We start from the raw sequence: 20448 nt of genomic DNA on the forward strand, positions 1-20448 counted from the left end.
AGGGCGCTGCCCCTTTAAGCAGAGGCCGCGCACCACTCGCCCAGACAAAAGCCGGGCAACCGGGCTTTTCCTCCCTCTCCCTCCTCCCTGCATTCAAATCCCCGGATGAAGCCCCGTATTCTCATTGGCAGCGGGAGGCGGAGACATAATATCAGCGACACACAAAATGGCGTTGGGGCGGTCGGCGCGCTACTTTCTTGCGCTTACATAATGCGACCTCCCTCGCTGCTTTCCTCTTCCCCCTCCTTTTCTCTCTCTCCCTCGCGCAAGCAAACGCGCCTACTTGAGTGACGTAACACTCCGCCAATAGCGCGGCGGGACATTCCGAGCCAGACCAATGGCGGCCCGCGGAAAGGCGCGAAAAATCGAGGAGGCGGGTCTCCTTAATAGTTAAAATTAAGAAGAAAAACCCGCCACCGTTCTTCTCTTTAATTCTCTCCCTTCCTTGACTTCTTTCTGTGGTGGTGGTTTTTTTGCTTATCACTGTTTTTTTTTTTGGTGTGTGTGTGTGAGAGAGAGAGAGAGAGGAGGGGGGGAAAAGAGTTGCTTGCGCATGCGCAGAGCGAGCGAGCGAGCGCGAGAGTGGCTGAGGAGGGACTGAGCGGGCTTCTCCCTCCCGCGCTCTCTCCCTTCTTGTGAGGAGAAAAAGGAGGAGGAGGATCATCATCACTGCCGCCACCGCTGCCCGCTTCTCCCCTTCTGTGTATCCCGCCATTTTCCCGGCGGCCCTTTTAGCTCCGGAGCCGCCGCCGCCTCCCCGGGGCCTGGTGGCCGGGCGATGGCACCGCTGCTGGGCCGCAAGCCCTTCCCGCTGGCCAAGCCTTTGCCGCCGCCGGGAGAGCCGCCGGGGGGAGACGAGAAAGAGGTGGCGGAGGAGCGCTTCGTCATCGCCCACACGCAGGAGGCCTTCCGCACCAGCGAGTATCCTACGGACCGCATTAACCGGAGGGGGCAGGCAGGGGGGGGGAAGAGTGTGGCGCCCCCCTTGTTTACCTCCGAAAAGAAAGGAAGAGAGAGGTGGGGGGTGCGTGGGGGGCCTTTGTTGTGTCTGACTCTGCTCTCCTTCCCTTCCCCCCTCCCTCTCTTATCCTGACCTGACCCGATTCTGGCGAAGGAGGAAGGCTGCCTCCGCCACTACGTCGTCCTGTCTCTCCGCTCCCGGCTCCCCTCCCTGCTTCTTCCTCCTCCTCCTATTTCGGCTTAGTCTCTTCTCTTGCCTTCCTCCTTCTCTGTCGGGCCTCCTCCCGATGTTTTTTTGGGGGGAGACGGGACGGGACGGATCAGGGCAGCAGGAAACCTCCTTCCTTCTCTTTCTCGGGACTTTCCCAGCAGCACTCCTTCCTTCTCTCTCCCCCCCCCCCAACCCACCACCCACCCGGCAGTCGGAGGCAGTAGGTATATACTTAAGGATACCAGTTCTAGGAAATGGCAAGTGGGGAGAGTCCTGCTTTTGTGATTGCGTCTTGCTTGGGGAAACCTAATCTTCTGCTTGTGGGCTTCCCATTAGAGTACTGTATCTGGAGAACAGGATGCTGGGCTAGATGGGCCCCCTTTGGCCTGATGCGACATCGGGGCTTTTCTTGCATTCTTACAGCCCAGTCTGCTCCTCTCACTCGGGCCATCTAAAGTTTGGACCTCAGTGCCTCTTGAAGGGATGGAAGAAGGCCTGGCCCAGTATATGCGGGGGCAGAAGCCCATTGGGAAGCCTCATCCCACAGTCCTTTTCTTGGTGCTCCCCCAGCAAGTGTTAATTCACAGGGTTCGGCTTCTTCCTTCTCACCTGCTTAAAAATTGGTCCTGCAGCTGGATCAGACCAAACGGAGCCCATCTCACCCTGCTGCTTCTTTCCTGTAAGGGGCATGCCTGGTTCCCACAGGCAGGGTAGGAACATCACTTCCTCATTGATTCCCTGAATTCCTGTTGTCAGGGCTCAGGGCGGATGCAAATTCCATATGTGTCTTAGGCTGAAGCAGTTTTATGGCTTTAATTATTTTCTCATTAGCCAAGAGAGTTTGAAATTGAGCCTCCATAGCCAGAGGCAGTTTGCCTCTGAATACCAGTTGGTGGAGGAGGGGCTGTTGCCCTTGACCCTGCACTTGTGAGCTTCTGAGAAGCTCCTGGCTGGTCAGTGCAGGAAAAAGGGTGATGGTGATCCCTTTGGTCTGATCCAGCCAGGGGAAACCTTCTATGCATCCTTAGTTACGGTATATATCAAGTAACTGGAGCAGCACAGTTTTGGTTACTAGGAGGTCTCCACTCTCCAGGCTGACAAGACACTGACCTGCTTGACTTTAGCAGAAGTAAATTAAGGGTAGAACCTCCCTGCACAGCGGCTGTCTCCTGTCATGTAATACCTCCAGTGAAGCTGATTGGCAGAAAGTTCACGAAATGTGAGTGGTAGTTCAGAGTAATGGAAGTTGCTGCCTCCTGTGGTGGTCTGCATAAATTAACTTGCTCTCACAAGTGTTGAAAGGCGTTAGCTTATATATATTTAGACCAGTTTCATGATGGAATTAGTTCAGCTGCAGCAGTTGACCCTAATAATGAAATGGAGCCTCCATGTTCAGAGGCAGTGCATCTCCAAGTACCAGGTGCTGTGGACAAACAGCAGGGGAGAGCTGTTTTCACACACTGCTTGTGAGTTGCTCTGGGCACCTCCCTGGCTGGTGTTGAAAATGGCCTTTGCCAGCTTGGCAGGCCAGCTTCCAGATGCTGCTGAACTACAATTCCCATCAGCCCCAGCCAACATGGCCATGTGATGCTGGGGCTGATGGGACTTGTAATATGAAACGTATGGAGGGCATCAGGTTGGCAAAGGATGAGTTAGATCAGATGGTTCTCTTGGTTTGATTCCTAGGATTAAATTATTTCTCCTAATTCTTGGTACTTTAAACATTAGTGTGGTGTGGCAAAAATGACTGTTTAAGGACCATTGGCTGCCATGTGCAGGGGCTTTCTCTGCATTCAACAAAATATTTGTGCTAGTGCAAGGATTCATGCTAATGCAACCCCCTGCCTAAGAGCCTCACACTGTCCCATATGTGCTCAGGACTGTTGGAGGAACCTCCAGAACAGATTTAGGGGTTTGTGGTGGGAGGAGAGGAGGAGAACATTTCATTGCTGATGAAACATTCACCATAGCGCTGTGCTGACTATAACCCTGAATGTTGGAGGCAGCCTTGTGTTTAACTGGTAGCTGTAGGTGTTGTGTTATGTTGTGTTGCATGCAGGCTGAGCAGGGATAGAGCAGCTTATTGCTCATTTCTCCTGGGTTATCAAGGTTGAAATCACATGAACCCCTCTGCCAGGCATAAGTAGACTGTCACTACTTTCCCCCCTTTTTCTTTTTGCAGCCTAGTCACTTTTGTGAGCTTATTTCCAATGTTGATTTGCGGCCTAGTGCCTGGAAAAGCCTGGCCATACTGATGCAAGTTTTCAGTGTAACTTGTCCCTTTCTTCAGAGACTTATTTTTTCAAATAGTGTGTTAAAAGGTTATGCCTGATATGTCCTTGCCCAGGCCACTTAAAGATCTTTTGATGACTGAGCAGAGATTTGAATGTGGTCTGCATCTAAGCCCACCAGTGATTGATGTGTAGTTCAAGGAAAGCTGCTATTTAAGAACTGATCACTACAATATTGTTTGCTGCTCTGGCTTCATCTTCTACATGCTTCACTATACACATCTTGCAGTTATTTTGATGTTTTTCAGACTTTGATGGAGATGGATTTTTGTCCAAGGTTAGCCAGCCAATGAGGTTAATAGCTAAGCAGGGAACTGAACTTGAATCTGCCACCTCCAAATTTCTATTCAGTACATTGCTAGACCTACAGTACTTACCCATTTCTTTTCTCCTATAAAATATAATTTTACCTCTGAAGTTTTAGTCGAAGGTTGGTGTTGTGGGCATCTTAAAAGCCCAAAGAGCTGATTTTTATAGGCCTAAGCAATGAAATTTAGCATCCATACAAGGAAAAGCTTTGTTCCCCCCATCATTCTCGCTTCTTTGTCTTGTACCCAAGAGAGCCCTTTCCTCTGACCCAACCCTCTCCTCTTTTTCTTTCTCTTTCCCCTCCCCCTCCCCAGTTCTGTCTGAACAGCCTGGGCTGTTCTGGTCATCAATGGTTGAGGTTCTTTTAGGAAGCAGGGCCGGGGTTGGGTTGTTTTGTTTTTGCAGTGTCTTGATGGATAACCTAAAGCAAGAGATTGGAGGTGGAAAGTGACTTCTTCAGAGTTGGATTTTCTGCTTTTTGTGTTTGTAACTTGTTTACCATCACGTGACCAGAAGCTGTTTTGTGAAACTGGAGCTCTTCAGCCTCTGTGCACAGATCTGACTGGATAAGGCAGAAGCATGTCCACAGTAAACTCATAGTCCCCAGCCCATTTCCCTTGGAACAGCTCCTTCGGGCCTGGATTGCAGCTTGCATAACCCATTCATGCCAGCTTAATTCTACTGGAATCCTGTGGACTGTCTGCAATCTCTGTCTTATCATTAAAAAAAATGCTTACCACTGTGATGGGGGCAGCAGAGCAAAGTCAAGCATGATATAGAACCCTTCTGATGAAAAAAACCCTCCAAAAAACAAAACAAAAACCCATTGCAGGAAAGGCTGCTTTGAGCTGTGTACTCCCAGCCCCCACAGTGTGTTGGTGTTAAGGAAGTCCAAACCTGGTGAGGAGGAGCTTGAGTTAGCCAGATCCCTCTGCTGGCAGGAGGGCTGGTTTGTGGGGAGCATGCTTATTGAGTATGTGTGTTCAGGACCAATAGCCTTCCTCAGCTAGCAACAAAGACTGCCTGTCTTGATCCAGTTTCTGTCAGGAAAGAATGACTTGGGATGAATCTGTACATGGACTGCATAACTGCCAAGTGAGGTGACAGGGTGCCAGTCAGAAGAGAATGTGATTGGCAGGGGGATTTCCTTGGTGAGTGTGAGATAAGCAGTCTGGAGCTGTCAGTTGGAGGGTGGTGTAAGGGCGACTGCAGTGCACAGGTTGTTGTGGTCTGTCATGCCATAGACAACTGTGCTGCAGGCCACAGGGGCTTTTATACATGTTAGTGGCAAATTTGAGTGGAATATGCTTTGGTGGGGTTACTTGCTCTTAAACTAGCTGAGAATGCCTGCATTTTAGGAATCTAGGTGCATTGGAATTCTTCACCAATGCAGGAAAATTCACTTTTTGTGGGTTTTATCCTCCCCAATAGTATGTAGACCAGGGGTAGGCAGCCTTCTCAATCCGGCCCATGGGAATCAGTGTGTTCTTACGTGAGTAGAATGTGTGCTTTTATTTAAAATGCATCTCCAGGTTATTTGTGGGGCATAGGAATTTGTTCACCCCCCCCCCAAAATAGTCCAGCCCACCTCATGGTCTGAGGGACAGTGGACCGGCCCGTGGCTGAAAAAGGTTGCTGACCCCTGATGTAGACAGCAACACCGGCGTTTATTCTTTGCTTTCTTCACTATTCTGACCCTGGCTCTCCATCCCAAGATCAGCCCAAGGCATATAGTGCTAGCAAGGGCAACAGAGCTACATGTTTCTACTTTAAAAAGATAGGCTGTGTGTGCATTGTCATATTAGGAGAGCGATTTTTTTGTCAGTAAGAGCCGAGTTTTATAAGTGCGGCTTCTGCAGCTTCTGTATGCCCTAGAAATGAAGGATGACTCCTCTTGGTTCATCTTTTTTTGTAGCGTGACATGCTCCTGCAAGTCACCTCCAGGACATCTTGCTAAATTACAGTTGTATTTGCACACCTGTGTTGGCTTGCCTAAGTCCTCTCACTTTTGCCTCTTGGCTCTATAATTTAGAACACTTAGAGTCTGACTGTGGTGCACAGATTTGAATGCATCTATGTTTTTCCTTTCACCATCTCAAATCTCCACACTTTCTCAAGATCCATTCTTATCTGCTTTAAGGTTTTCAATGATAAGATGAGTTGCTTTTGAAAGCTTATCGGCTATCATAAGCGAGTTGGTCTTCAATGGGCCTCTGGTCTGGTCAGCCATAGTTTTTGATCAAATCAGTAGAATGGGGAGCTTGGCTGTTCAATTGTGCAGAGTTCAAATGTTGTTCTGCTTCAAGTCACTTTTCTCCAGCAACTCATCCTGGAGGTGTTAGTTTATGGAAGTTCAGAGAAGTTCAGGTTGGGCTGTGGTGAATCCTGTTTGTCTAGCAAGCATACAAAAAGTGTGCCATATACTTTGATAACAATTTAGCTGTACACACGTCTTGGATTTGTTATCGTTGGTATACATTTCTTAGATTTGTGTTCACATAGCCCTGCCTCAGATGCCCAGAGTCAAATTATGGGCTCATGCATTCCTTCCCCTCTCCCCGCTATCCCTCCTCTCATGGGCACAGATTCCTTCCCTTAATATTCTGCTTTGAGGTAGCTGTAGTTTGTTGTGAAATCTGGATTAGGTAAATTGTGCTGATGACAAATGATTGTTTGTATTTAAACTAAAATTGGAAAGCCACTTCATTGTTTGGTTTCCAATTTGGTAAGGAAGCAAATTGTTTGGTGACCATATAAAGTGGCTCAAAATGTATCTGATGGGTAGCAGTAAATAATAGCACTTTGAAAAATATAATGGGAGCAACCAAGCACAGTATCAACAAGTAAATATATGTAACAAAAATACTAATCATTCCATGCAACTTTGTGTAAAGCAGTGCAGATAAACTGACAGCTGCAAATTAAACACGATGTTTTCCTGAGTTGTTGCTCCTTCAGAGAGTATGAAGCACGGCTGGAGAAATACAGCCAGCGAATATGGACCTGCAAAAGCACCGGAAGCAGCCAGCTGACACACAAAGAAGCCTGGGAGGAGGAGCAGGAAGTCGCTGAGCTGTAAGTAGCAGAATCCAAAGCATCTATTTTTAGAGACCAGGGCATGAGCCCTAAACGTAGGGTGCTGGTTGTTTGGCAGGCGGCTGACTGTTGCTGTGAAAATCATCACCAGAAGTCTGAGTCAGCATCCAAAGAAGGATTGAACATCTTTCTCCACCTGTGTTGATCAAGGGGATCAGCCTCAAGTTAGCTTTGACCTTGCTGCCTCTTCTAATTCTTGCTTTTGTTTTGTTAGGGCCTTATTTTTCTTGTTGCTTATAAATGTACAACTTGCCTTTTTTAGTCCGGTATGCTTTATTTTTTAATTGGCTGTACTCTGTTAAGGAATCAAGGCAGTTCTTGATCCGGTTGATATTATACTGCAGTTAAAATCAAATCCAGATGTGTTGCACAAAAATGAAATAAGAACACCACTCTTTGTAAGCATCTCAACGCTGTTCCAGAGGCTTTCTGGAATATCTCGTGCTGGATATTCGTGTAAAAAAGCCACTCTAGGCACATTTCCCCCCTCAGGTAACAGTTGCATGTTTGTTCAAGACATCTTTCTCTGCATACCAGGCTCCCAAAGGGCCCAGTGTCTGAGGTGAAAGTTCCTGGCCTAATTCTGTGGTGTGTTTGTGAGTGTTGGTCTGCAGGTGGAGCTTATGTCAAAAAGTTCCTGCACATAGAAATCTAGCAGATCGGGAAGAATGCAACTTGCCTCCACTAAGAACAAGGTTCTATGAGCCTCTGCTTGCAGTCTTAGTGGGGTAATATTGAGAAGCAGTTTTATTAGCTCATCTGCTGTTTGTGAGAATTAGACCATGAACTTTTCACCTTGTCTCTAACTTGTCCTTTGATAGATTGACTAAATCTTCCTACTCAAGTTTTATAATTGTCTATCAGAGCAGGCTTATACAGTTCCCTTGATATGTACAAGTTTTGTACCAGAGAACTGCACATAGCTTCATTAACATCTTTCCCTCCCCCTTATCTTGGAAGCTGTAAGGCAGCTTCCTATGCCATGGTGGATTTTGTCATTCTCAGCTGACATTGCTGATAGAGGGATTTGTGAATTGCTTCATGAACGTTGGCTGCTGATTCTGTGAGTTTACTGTTGTCTGTTTTGTAATAGTTGCCACTTAAAAGGAATGTGTTATATTCCCCTCTTTTGATGATATTTTTAGCTTGAAGGAGGAATTCCCAGTTTGGTATGAGAAACTTGTCCTGGAAATGGTTCATCACAACACAATTTCCTTAGAAAAACTGGTAGACACTTCCTGGCTGGAGATCATGACCAAGTTTGCTGTGGGAGAAGAGTGTGACTTTGAGGTAAGGCCCCAGCTTGAATGGATCAGGATATCCAAGGCTGTTTCTCTTTTCTGGGCCTACTTGTTCTTATGCACCTTTCTGTGACAGCTTCTGCCGCCATGTCCAAAAGGTGGAATACTCTTTCCTCACCTCCAAACTGATGTAATTGGTTTCCAGAGGAATTTCAGTGTAATTATTAGATGCAACATACCTGGAAAAGAGGGAAGGGGGTACAGGTTACCTTGGAACAGGTTCCTCTTCCAGTCACATGACTGGAACAAGTGACCAGTTATCTCCTAGAGGGCATCTTTTGGGTGAACTCAGGTGCCATGTCTTGTTCAATGACTGCAAGCAAACCTCTACAGGAGTTCTATAAAAGCCATTGCTGGGTTTCAGCTGTGGATGGCTGCTGGGTTTTGATCTGTTTAGTGCTTCTTTTTAAATGTGTATTTGCACTGTATATTAATTTGGCATTAGTGGATTGTCATACCTTCTTGCCTGTTCCAGCCAAGCACAAGGGGGTGTGGCTGGTAAACGTAGCCTTGCTCCAGGTGACTAGCAGCTCCCCACCACCCCCAACTGCTTGCATGAACCACCCCCCCCCCAGTCACCATTTTGTAAGCAGCTCCCTGAATCTAGTCATGTGGTCACTTTGGGCCTCCCTACCAGTTCTCATCGGTTTCCCTCTTCCCATCAGGTTGGGAAAGAAAAGGTGCTGAGAGTAAATGTAGTAAAAATCCATCCTCTGGAGAAGGCGACAGAAGAAGAGGCACCTGAGAAGAAAGCTGACGGGGCCTGTGATTCCCCGTCCAGTGACAAAGAAAATTCCAGCCAGGTGGTTCAGGACAACCAAAAGGAGTTGGCACTGAAGGAAGATGATAGCCGGAGAGAGAGTCTGAGTGAGTAGCAAGCCACACCCTGGCCTGAGTGATGTTGATGATCCACTATCTTTTATCCGGGTAGTACAGGCTGCCTTCAAAAGATCTATTGGTTACACAAGGGTGCGTGGGGTGTTGTGGGCTGATCTCCCTCCCAGGTTTTCTCAGATTGCTTTGGAGAGAGAGTCTATCTAGACGACAGGTGTCTTTGGTTTGCTGGTGACACCCAACTTGCTCTCTGTTCTGGCTAAGTCAAGGCCTCCAGTGTCTGTCATTGTAGGACTGATACTTAGTTGAAGAAGCATTAGGAAGCCCCCATTCCCTTTGCTATGGATCACTGGCCCTGTGCAAGGCTGCAGCCTTTTTTAATGTGCGTGTCTGAAGGGTGTTGCCTTTGGTCTTGCCACTTTTGTATTAATAATCCACTTGATTGGCCTTTGGGTCAATAAATGGAGCATTCTGTGGGAAAAGACAGTCATAGTTGTGGTCGTAGCTTAAATATGGTATGCAGGTAGATCCTTTGTGTAGCGCTTCATGGGAAGTAGTTCCATTGGCTGGTGTTTTATGCCCATGCTTTTCCCTGCAGCTTCTCCTATAGATTCTAGTTAATGTGCTTTGCTGTAGGAAGTTTTCACAAACAAATAAGGTGCATTGTGTGGTTGGACAGCGCAAACATTTCAGGTATGCTGTTTGCAAGCAGGGAAACTTATAGACTGAAGCCAACTAACTTGTCACGTTCTTTGATTAAGTCTCAGCAGTGTACTAACTGAGCATACTTAAGGGTTTGCAAGCAGCAACAAACAACATCACTAGTGGTGCTCAGACATCCTGGCTCCTTTCCAAAATTAGGGGTGCTCTGCCCTGACTTTTATAGTTCACACATTTAAAATATTCACTAGCGGTGCATATGCTACCTTTATGTGCCTCCATTAGAATAAAGTCAGAAGTCTTTGTGCAGCCAGAAATAGTGTGCGCATTGGAGCCTCCCCATGTACAAGATTCTGCTAGTGGGCTGCCAGTCCTATTTCCCTTGACAACATAAAACACTTTACTTGCTAGAATGATAATACTCAAACTTTGGATCACCTAATGAAATTGATTGGGAGAACATTTGGGGGGCGGGAATGCAATTCACAGTCTCTGCTGCTGCTACAGGATTCCATTAAATGTGAAATCTTAATGCAATATTGTCATTTAATGCTGGTATTTTATTTTTATTGTTCTGTGTCTTGTTTCGCTGTAGTGTTTTTTTTTGTTGTTGTTCTGTTCTATAAAAACACTTCACAGGAGAGATAGATGGCAGATCTGAATGCCATAAGATGTGGTGGCAACGGCAGCAGCTCCTAACTTTAGACTGCTTTCTAAAAAGCTGAATTAGAGAAATTCATAGAATAGCTTAGGTCTGTCTCGTGCAATGGCTGATTGGAGCTCCCATGTCGAGAAGCTAAATACCAGGAGCTGGATTATCAGAGTAAAAAGGGGAAGGCTGTTGCTTCTGGGCCCTGTTTGGGGGCTTCCAGTGGTATCTGTAGATGCAGGATGCTGAGTTGTAGGTGGACCTGTGATCTGATCCTGCAGAGGGCACTCAGTATTAATCCCCCTTTAGAAACTTCCCTGCCTGCTCCTTCAGTATTGGATGGTATGTGTTTATTCCTTGGCCATCTGTGCTTTTGTTGCGAGCTGCAGTCTTTGCCCCTCAGTACTGTACTGTACTTCAGATTAGTCAGCCTAGGCCTTTTGGGGCATGTTGTGCTGCTAACTCTCTCTCTCTCTCTCTTTCTCTCTTATGCAGGTGACCGGGCGCGTCGATCTCCTCGGAAGCTTCCTACTTCTCTGAAGAAGGAAGAAAAAAAATGGGTCCCTCCGAAGTTCTTACCGCACAAGTATGATGTCAAGCTGCAAAATGAAGACAAGGTTAGGAGGAAGTACAGAGGGAGTTAGAGTGCAGTGAGAGAGAATCAAGGGTCCTTGACTGCCAGTTGGTGAGGAGGAGGTGTGGCTGGTTAAGGTATCAGCACTGCTGTGAGGTCAGGAGCAATTAAAAGTAACTGTTTCTATTTTGAACAGTGGTACTTAAGTACAGTTGCAGGCTGTGGGCTGACTGCCACAAACTGAGGAATAGAAGTGTCTAAAGGCTTGTTTCTTTGTCTCCCAAGATCATTAGCAATGTGCCAGCAGACAGCTTAATTCGTACAGAGCGGCCGCCAAACAAGGAGATTCTGCGCTACTTCATTCGCCACAATGCACTTCGGGCTGGAACAGGAGAGAATGCTCCTTGGGTGGTCGAGGATGAGTTGGTGAAGAAATATTCCCTTCCCAGCAAGTTCAGTGACTTCTTGCTTGACCCATATAAAGTGAGAAATAAGGCAAGATCTGTCTTGGGTTGTGGGTTGGGAAAAGGACAGGAGTCTCTGTTGATGCATAATGGTGACTTTTGGGGGGGGCAGTGTCAGCAGGGGTGAATCTTAGCTCTACAGCAAGCCCTTGCCAGTCATCAGGTGCCAAAGGGATGGTTCTGGCATGGCTCAGACTTGACTCTCCATTGCCTTCCATGTGGTCTGCCTGCACTCCATCTCTGCAGTGTGCCTTCCCTTCCCTGTGACTGCCATGTGCAGATGTCTTTCAAGGAGGACTCCAGAGCCACCTCTTTTGTACTTCTGCAAACCTCAAGGTTTCCCCAACCATCCTTATGCCTCCCTCATGCCAGGTTTTGCAGTCAAGATGGCTACAATATGTGTTTAAAACAATGGAGTGTGTATTGGGTCTCATGTTTTGAGCTGGGTGACTACTGTAATCCTAGAGCACGTTTTTGGCTAGGTGGGATATGTAGAACGATATATGTTGCCGGCAACATGCTGTAGGTACCATTGAGGTATTCTGTTGACTGCAAGGTGGAAAGGGCAGTTTCTCTAGAAATGTATGTGGTTGTCCCTTTCTGCATCGCTAGCACTCAGGAGCACTTGAGGCTGCAAAGCAGCCTCAAAAGTTTTGTTGACTTTCAAGCAGTACATTGAAACAGATCCCCAGTTAGATTTTCCAACCTATCCCTTTCCTCCCTTGTGTTTCTTTCCCCCCAAGACTAGCATTTACCGTTGCTTCTTCTTCAATTCCAGTACCTGACCCTCAATCCCTCGACCAAGAGAAAGAGCACATCATCCCCCGACCGGAAGCCTTCCAAAAAGCCTAAGTCGGATGGCTCTGCGCCAGGTCAGGGGCTAAGCCCCTCTCTGTGGTGCAGTGTGCACTTGAAGAAGTCTATTATGGGCTCTCCGCTGAAAGTCAAGAACTCCAAGATCTCCACGGAGGAGCTGGAGGAGGTGATGAAGATGATGTCTGCTGGGAAGCTTGGCAACTTCAACAAGAAACGACAGAGGAATAAGAAGCTGCTGAATGGGCAGAAGGCTACTGGGAAGTCCCGCTCTCCCAGGAAGGACTCCAAGATGAAAATGAAGCAGATGACATTGCTGGACATGACGACCAAGGGCACCCCCAAGGTATCTCGAGCGCCCCGGGGCTCAGGGGGAAGCCCCAGGTCCTCTGGCAAGCCCAAGCACCTCCCACCCGCAGCTCTCCACCTCATTGCCTACTACAGAGAGAACAAGGACCGCGAGGACAGGAAGAGCGCCCTCTCCTGCATCATCTCCAAAACCGCCAGGCTGCTCTCCAGCGAGGATCGTGCCCGCCTTCCTGAGGAGCTGCGGGGGATTGTACAGAAGCGCTTCGAGCTCCTCGAGCACCGGAAGAAATGGGCCTCCATGACTGAGGATCAGCGGAAGGAGTACTTGAAGAAGAAGCGAGAGAAGTTGAAGGAGAAGCTGAAGGAGAGAGCCAGGGAGCGGCGGGTGAAGGAGATGATAGAAAAGTTGGAGAAGCAGAAGCGCTACGAGGACCAGGACATCAAAGGGAACAACCTGCCCACCTTCAGGCTTGTGGACACTCCTGAGGGGCTCCCCAACACCCTCTTTGGGGATGTGGCCATGGTGGTGGAGTTCCTCAGCTGCTATTCAGGGCTGCTTCTGCCAGATGCTCAGTACCCCATCACGGCCGTCTCCCTCATGGAAGCCCTGTGTGCCGAGAAGGGGGGCTTCCTATACTTGAACAGGATCCTGGTCATTCTCCTGCAGACCCTGCTGCAGGATGAGATTGCAGAGGACTACCGTGAGCTGGGCATGAAGCTGTCAGAGATCCCTCTCACCCTGCACTCTGTTTCTGAGCTAGTCCGCCTGTGTCTGCGCAAGTCGGATGTGCAGGAGGAGAGCGTGGCCTCGGAGAACACGGAGGAGAACAAGGACCTGGCTGCTTTTGAGGACAACGAAGTACAGGATGAGTTCCTGGAAAAGCTCGAGACCTCAGAGTTCTTTGATCTGAGTTCTGAGGAGAAGCTGCAGATCCTCGCTGCCCTCTGCCACCGGATCCTGATGACCTATTCTGTGCAGGACCACGTGGAGTCCAAGCAGCAGATGTCAGCTGAGCTGTGGAAGGAGCGGCTGGCCGTGCTCAAGGAGGAGAATGATAAGAAGAGGGCGGAGAAGCAAAAGCGGAAGGAGATGGTGGCCAAGAGCAAGGAGAATGGCAAGGAGGAGAGCAGCTATACAGGGAAGGGGGAGAAGAAGAAAGGAGAGGCTGTGGCAGCTGTGGCAACAGAGAAAGCGGTCAGGATGGAGCCACGGGTGGAGTTGGAAGACATGATCAGTGCCGTCAAGAGCAGGAGGCTACTGGCCATGCAGGCCAAGAAAGAGAAGGAGCAGCAGGAGATGCAGATGAGAGGTAATGTTGACTCAAGGCCCAGAAATGCCACTGTGGAAAGAGAAGAGAGGCTGTAAGCTCCTGTTCCTGCTGAACCTCTGATTCCAACCTGCAGTGGAACCCCTAGGGAAGGGGGTGGGTGGGTGGGCGGGTGGAGTTTGTGGAGAGGGATTCCCACTGCTGCTCAACCTTCTTGGAGGCCTGTGCTCCACTACTGTTACAGCAGGCAGATCTGAGCTATCTGTGTAGGTCTTCACCAGAAGTATTTTGTTCATAGAGGCCCCCTGGGCCAGGAACTCCCAGGTTTGGTTGTTGCTGTCATGCCCATCCTGCCCCTTAAGGCCTCCAGTCCTGACACCCAAGCACTGTAAACATCTGCATAGTGACTGTCCTTTGCTCATTCCCCTTGTAAGTGCGGGTTGGTGGTGGTAAGTCACATGGGGGCTGTTTCACCTGCTCAGTAGTTCAACATTTCATGTCTGTAGCTGAAGATGTACCTGTGTTCCATGGGACGCTGTAGTGTACTGGAACTGGATAATTTGGAAATTCTGACCAGCTCTCAGCCCCAGCCCCATGCATTTTCATTTGGCAGATGTTCCATCTGTGAACCAACCCTAAGTTTGGTTGCTTTTCTCCACCCCACCCCCCACCCCATACAAAAGTGTGTGTGAATGCTTCCCTGATTGAAACAATGTGTGTTTCCTTATTGGCTCTTAATTGAAGGAAGAGATAGAGCCCTCTTATGAGAGAGAGCGAGATAGTTTTCTCACCAAGCTTTAAAGGTGCAAGAGCTCACACTGTTGGGTTTTCTTCCTTTTTCTTCCCCACCAGTGAAGCTTGAAAGAGAAGCAGAAGAGGAGAGAATCCGCAAGCACAAAGCTGCAGCTGAAAAGGCCTTCCAGGATGGCATTGCCAAAGCCAAGCTGGTCATGCGCAGGACACCTATAGGCACAGACCGTAATCACAACAGGTAAGGGTGAGGAATGAAGAATCTAGCTGTGTGGCAGTTGGGAAGCTACTTTGTTATGCCCGGATGGACCATTTGGCTGTGCGGCCCAGTGGGGTGCGGAGCCTGAGGCCCTCTGGATGTTGCTGGACTCCCAACTCCCAGCAGCTAGCCTGCCCCAGTGATCAGGAATGATGATGGGCGTTGGGAACTCAACCACATTTGGAAGGCTGCAGGGGAGAGCCCATCCCCGGGGGGGGGGGGGAGGTAAGAAGTGCAAGTTCTGAAGTGCAAAACTCACTACACAAGAGACCTGGAGGCAGAGAGCACATGGGGATCTATGATGGTTAGTCCGTGGTTAGCCAATGTGGGGCCCTCCATATGTTGCTGGAGTCCCAACTCCCACCATTCCTGGAGGACCACAATCATTGAGTATCCTCTCCTCTGTCTGGCAGCAGCTCTCTAGGGTTTCTTTAGGCAGATTGCCATAGGAACACAGGAAACTGCCTCATATCAAGTCAGAGAATTGGTCCATTTAGCTCTGTATTGTCTAAGCTGACTGGCAGTAACGGCTCTCAAGGGTTTGGGGACATGGGTCTCTTCCCGCCCATGTGGAGATGACAGGGATTGAACCAGTGATCTTGAGCATGCAAAGCAGTTGCTCTTTTCACTGAGCTACATGGGCCTTCTCTGTAGTCCAAGGAGGAGGCTTTTCTTCCCTTTGCTTCTGCTCATTTCCCTCCTCCTGCTACTTGAGACACCCATCTCTCTGCTTTGCAGCCTGCTCACTGCTTGCTCTGTTTGTGACTTCAGCCATCTACCTGCTGGGTTTCTCCTGCCAGCAAGTTGCTGCCCTTTCTGCATCTTGGTCCTATAAGGCACCCTCCTAAAAACTATTAGTCACCACAAGTACAGTACTGCCAACGTTCTGCAGCCTATGCTTTTTCCTCAGTGACCTGGGTGTTTCTTGGCAAAGCTGCTCATCGCATAATACAGTGGTACCTCGACTTACGAAGACGATCCGTTCCGCGACTGTCTTCGTAAGTCGAAGTCTTCGGTTGTTGAAGCGCCCGTTCTGCGCATGCACGAAGTGCAATTTCGCGCATGCGCCAACCGCGCACGACGAAAAGACTTCCGGGGTTGTCGACTTCGGAAGTCGAGTCGTTCGGATGTCATTGTACCACTGTACCTGGTGCCTCTCTCACCCAAAGATCTGGCATCTATCTGGTCTCTCTAGGTATTGGCTGTTCTCTGATGAAGTTCCCGGGCTGTTCATAGAGAAAGGCTGGGTACATGATGGCATCGACTATAACTTCATGCCTCCCCACAAGGATGAGGATGAGGAGGAGGAAGAAGAGGAGGAAGAGGACGACGACTACCACCACCAAGGCAAGACTGACCATTCTCACATGTTCTTGGTGAAGTTGCTGGATATATTGGGCGGCATTCATCTTGGACTTGACCGATTGAAATTAATGAACATGGCTAAGTTAGGACCATTAGTTTCATTGAGTCTACTCAGAATAAAACATAGATGAATATCACTTGCTATATTTGAGAGTATCAGTTGCTGAATTGCTCAACAAGAAAAAAACTCAAGCAAGTTAATCATTAAGCAGCCCTTAATCAGAAATTGTCCTCCATGGCCTGTGAAACAGCTGCCTCCATTTGGTGGGGAAGCAGGTGCTAGGGCTTCGCTGGGCCTTTGTTCACGTCACTGGAGGCTAAGCCCTGTCAGCCAGCTATTCGTTTTCTTGTGCTGGACAGGTTGCTTGAAGCCATGTAGCAAAGTTGTGCACTAAGCAACCATCCAGGAGCAGCTGGCATGTTATTTTAAAGTAAGAGCCCATAGAGCAGTGTTCTGTAGAAGGCTTCTCTTATTTAGGGGCCCCAAGTGCTCAGTTGACTTGCCTTGCCTCTGGAGTGCTCAAAGGAAGCTGTGGGCAAATGATGACAATGACAGTGGGGCTCCTTGTTCACTGTGTGTGTGTTGCTTGCAGACACTCAGGAGAGCCTGGTGGAGGGCAGCGTCTTGAACACTCCGCAGGGCGCTCTACTCATCCCGGAAATCCCTGTGGAGACCACAGCACCCAAGCAGGGACAGAACCTGTGGTGAGACTTGCTCTTGGCAATAGAGATGTGTGGGTTCTTGCCCCCCTGTAAAGTTGGTGATTTAGAGGTGGTGGGATTAGGCAGCAGCCGGGAGGAGAGTGAGTTTCTCAGTGCTCTTCAGATTAGGAGGCTCCCTTGCACATGGCATCTTCAAAGGAGGGCCAGGCAGCACCCCTCCCGGCTTGCAGAAGTGCAACCTGGACTTTGCCAATAGGCCTGCTGCATCCCATTGCATTTGGCACCACCCCCATTTGGCGAAAAGGTTCCACTATGTGTTACATTTGCTTTGATCGGTTAACTGCTGTATGCTTGAAGCTTCTCAGCTACAGAGCTGAGCCTTGAGCTAATTGGCAGAAAGGCTTCTGGAATCCGCTCTGTACAAAGTACTCAGTACTGCAGGGTACAAGATCTGTTAATTAAATTATTGTTTAAAGGTGGCTGGAGAGCTGTGTAAAATGTAGGACTCACAGCCCCACTCTTGAGGGGTTGCCAGATTGATGGCTGGGCCCCTCTCTCCAGCTGAGCTGTTCGGTTTTGACATCCCATCATAGCTGCCAAGTTATCCCTTTTTTAAAGGGATTTTCCCTTATGCTCAATAGGCTTCCTCGCGAGAAAAGTGAAAACTTGGCAGCTATGCATCCCATGCTGATGTGCCTCTTGACCAGCAGGGGGCAGTAATAGAAGTCCTGTTTGTGCAATGAGTCATGCCCATGTTCCCTAGCTTATTAGCATTTAGTCCCTCTTTTGCTTCAGGAAAAATGGCAATCCAGAACATTTAAATTCACAGCAGCTTGGTGTGAGAGTTGAATATGGTCTTCTCTGATTGAAACATGTTTAAACGATTTGAAGTCTTTGTTAGTGGTGTGGACTGGTGAGAGACTGGGTTATGGGTGCCCACCTGTCTCTTGGGGTGAGTTTTATTTTCCTGCCTGCTGAGAGTGGCATTGAGGAGGGTGTCTGGTCTCCTCCTCCAGGTTTCTCTGTGACAGCCAGAAGGAGCTGGATGAGTTGCTGGCCGCCTTGCACTCGCAGGGGATAAGAGAGAGCCAGCTGAAGGAGCGACTGCAGAAGAGGTGAGGCCTCATGGGCTGTGTTTTTTAGCAATGAGGAGTAGTGTCCCTGGATGCTGGTCAGGCAAGGGAGGGAGAAGAAGTTGGCATTTGATGCCGGGACCATTTCAGGGGTTGGGAAGAGCAGTGTGGGAGGAGTAGGGTGGTGTTTTTTTTGAAGCCATCAGATCACCTCTGTGTTCTTTTTTGTGGCTTTTCTCCTTACGCAATGATCCTTTTGTTGGGGTGTGGGATTTACAAGAGCACAAATCTTTCACTTCTTGGACAAATGTTTGTGGATGGATAAAATTACTGAGTGGTTTTGCTGGTGTTGCTGCAAGTGTAGACTTTTAGGCGCCTTAGTGCTTTTAACAAACATTGTACGTAACAATGCAGTTGCAGCACTTCATGAGTGATCCTTTATGGGCCGTTGTATACTTCTGGACAAGACTCTGGAAGTATTTAAAAATTCTTTTAGGCACCAGCATTAAATCAACCCCTAAATTTCTGAGTATCAGTGTAAACCATCACTGGTAAACCAGTTGTTTGGCCCAATGAGCTCACACTGCTGATTCAGAATGGCAAATAAGCATCCTCGTGAGTGTCTGTCAAAATACAAACCTTTAGGTTATAGAGCTGGATAGTTCTGCAATTTTCACAAGGTAACTGACCATCATCTATGTCTGAGGACCCTTGCTTAGGCTAGACAACTGTTCTGTAGAAATCGGAAGGTAACAGAGCATCTCCAAAGGCCCTACCTCATGAGAGAGACAGTCAGCTATACAGAATGACCATATATTGTCTCCTCTCCCAGATATCAGGACATCACTCATTCCATTCACTTGGCTCGGAAGCAGAACCCAGGTCTGAAGTCTTGTGACGGCAACCAGGAACTGTTGAACTTCCTGCGCAGTGACCTCATCGAAGTGGCCACCCGGCTGCAGAAGGGAGGCCTGGGATACATCAACGAGGCAGAGTTCGAAGCCAAGGTGAGCACTAGCATTGCAAGAGGTGGATGGCTTAACAGTAATCAATCACCCAGGCAGGGCTTCTGAGCTTGGAAGCAGCTGTCAAGTGTAGTCTTGCTGGCACAGGGCCTTGGCTTCTGGGCATCCCTCTGGGTGGGCCACATAGCCCTGGGCTAGCTCTTTGCTTTGAAGTCCAGAAGCTCCTACTATTAAACTGTCTTCTGAAGGGTCATATTCGCTGGTGGTACCTAAAGCCAACAACATTGGGAGACTTGCTTTGAATTGGGGCAGTGGTGAAGGATCTGCCTTCTAGGAGCTGGAGAATATTCTTGGGAGATTCTGGTCCCTGAAACAGATGCACATTAATTGTTGCTGACCACGGGGTGAAACTTTTGAGTTTGTAACAGAGTTTAAGCCCTGATGAACCTCAGGAGCTGCTAACTGGTACACTAAGGGGCTCAGACAAAACAGTGCAGTATGCCACTGACTGGGTTGGCTGGGGAAATGTCTCCAGGCCAGGTGAGACTTCTGAGGTCCCTGCTCTTCCAGCACAGAGAGGCTGTAGCCAGGTTCTTGCCAGTTATCCCATCTGGGGAGCTCACCTCTTAGTTGCTTGGATAAATGAGAGCTACAAAGCCCTCTGCACATGAGAAGAGAATCATAATAAGAATGTGTTTGTGCCTTTTTGATCAGGTTTGCACACTGGAGAGCCTGAAGGATTTCGGGGAGTGCGTGGTTGCCCTCCAGGCCAGCGTTATTAAGAAGTTCCTGCAAGGCTTCATGGCCCCCAAGCAGAAGAAGAGAAAACATCAAGGCGGGGAGGATGCTATTGCCAAGGCAGAGGAGGTGGATGAAGAGAAGAGGGTGGCGGAAGAAGCCAAGGTCTGGATTGGGACAGATAAAGTCGGAGGGAGGGGGGAGGACGGGCAGAGAAGCTTGGGAAGCTGGCATGAAACGGTTGCTGCTCCTGCAGGTTACAGGTGTGGATAGGAATTGGGACGAGGGCAAAAGCCTTTGCTTGCTTGCCAGAATTATGGCAGGGAAGATGCGTTCTCCCCTGTCAAACCAAACAAAGAGGAAGAAGCAGCTGCTGCCAGTTGAGCCTTCTGGAAGGAGAAAACTGACTCCAATTCCTGAACATCTTACCTTGAAATAAATTGGGGGTGGGACTTCCAGGTAGGCTTGATGAGTGTTGGGCTGCAAAGTGGCTAATTCTCTGTTCTGAAGGGAGAGACTTTCCATGAGGATCACTCACAAATTTCAGATATCAGAATGGGGGATGAAAGACCTTTTCCAGCTTGTCTTTCACATCCCCTGGACTGTTTTCACTCTCCCAGAAGTCTCTGCATTGCCAGCAGCTGTTTTTATTTGGCTCTGTGGCTCCTGTAAGCTGCCTGGCCCACCTATCTGTTTCTCGTCCTCCCTATTGGGCCATTGGTGGTAACGGACAGTATTTAGCTGACCAGTGGAAACACTGTGTGGACAGAGGCCAGGCCAACAGGTCAGAAGGGCAAACTGCAGCCCACCAGGCTCTTGGGTGGCCACTTGGCCCCAAGGCTGCCCTCTTCTCCGTCCTGGTTACTGGACAGCAGGTGATGGATAGCCTTGAATTG

The 20448-nt window shown here is 48.7% G+C and overlaps 1 protein-coding gene across 1 annotated transcript in view; it reads left to right on the top strand.

Moving 5' to 3' along the window:
• Nucleotides 1-536: 536 nt before the first annotated feature.
• Nucleotides 537-20448, top strand: part of BAZ1B (bromodomain adjacent to zinc finger domain 1B) — a 33815-nt gene continuing 13903 nt past the window's right edge. Inside the window, exons 1-13 of the mRNA XM_035139154.2 lie at nucleotides 537-921; nucleotides 6730-6846; nucleotides 8013-8157; nucleotides 8834-9035; nucleotides 10807-10928; nucleotides 11171-11368; nucleotides 12128-13781; nucleotides 14592-14730; nucleotides 15944-16095; nucleotides 16707-16818; nucleotides 17793-17891; nucleotides 18682-18856; nucleotides 19529-19717. Of these exons, the coding sequence (XP_034995045.1) occupies nucleotides 779-921; nucleotides 6730-6846; nucleotides 8013-8157; nucleotides 8834-9035; nucleotides 10807-10928; nucleotides 11171-11368; nucleotides 12128-13781; nucleotides 14592-14730; nucleotides 15944-16095; nucleotides 16707-16818; nucleotides 17793-17891; nucleotides 18682-18856; nucleotides 19529-19717 (3447 nt within the window). The 5' untranslated portion in view covers nucleotides 537-778. The remainder of the gene's footprint in view (nucleotides 922-6729; nucleotides 6847-8012; nucleotides 8158-8833; nucleotides 9036-10806; nucleotides 10929-11170; nucleotides 11369-12127; nucleotides 13782-14591; nucleotides 14731-15943; nucleotides 16096-16706; nucleotides 16819-17792; nucleotides 17892-18681; nucleotides 18857-19528; nucleotides 19718-20448) is intronic.

The sequence above is a fragment of the Zootoca vivipara genome, chromosome 15 (genome assembly GCF_963506605.1).
Source record: "Zootoca vivipara chromosome 15, rZooViv1.1, whole genome shotgun sequence".
NCBI classification, from domain to species: domain Eukaryota; kingdom Metazoa; phylum Chordata; class Lepidosauria; order Squamata; family Lacertidae; genus Zootoca; species Zootoca vivipara.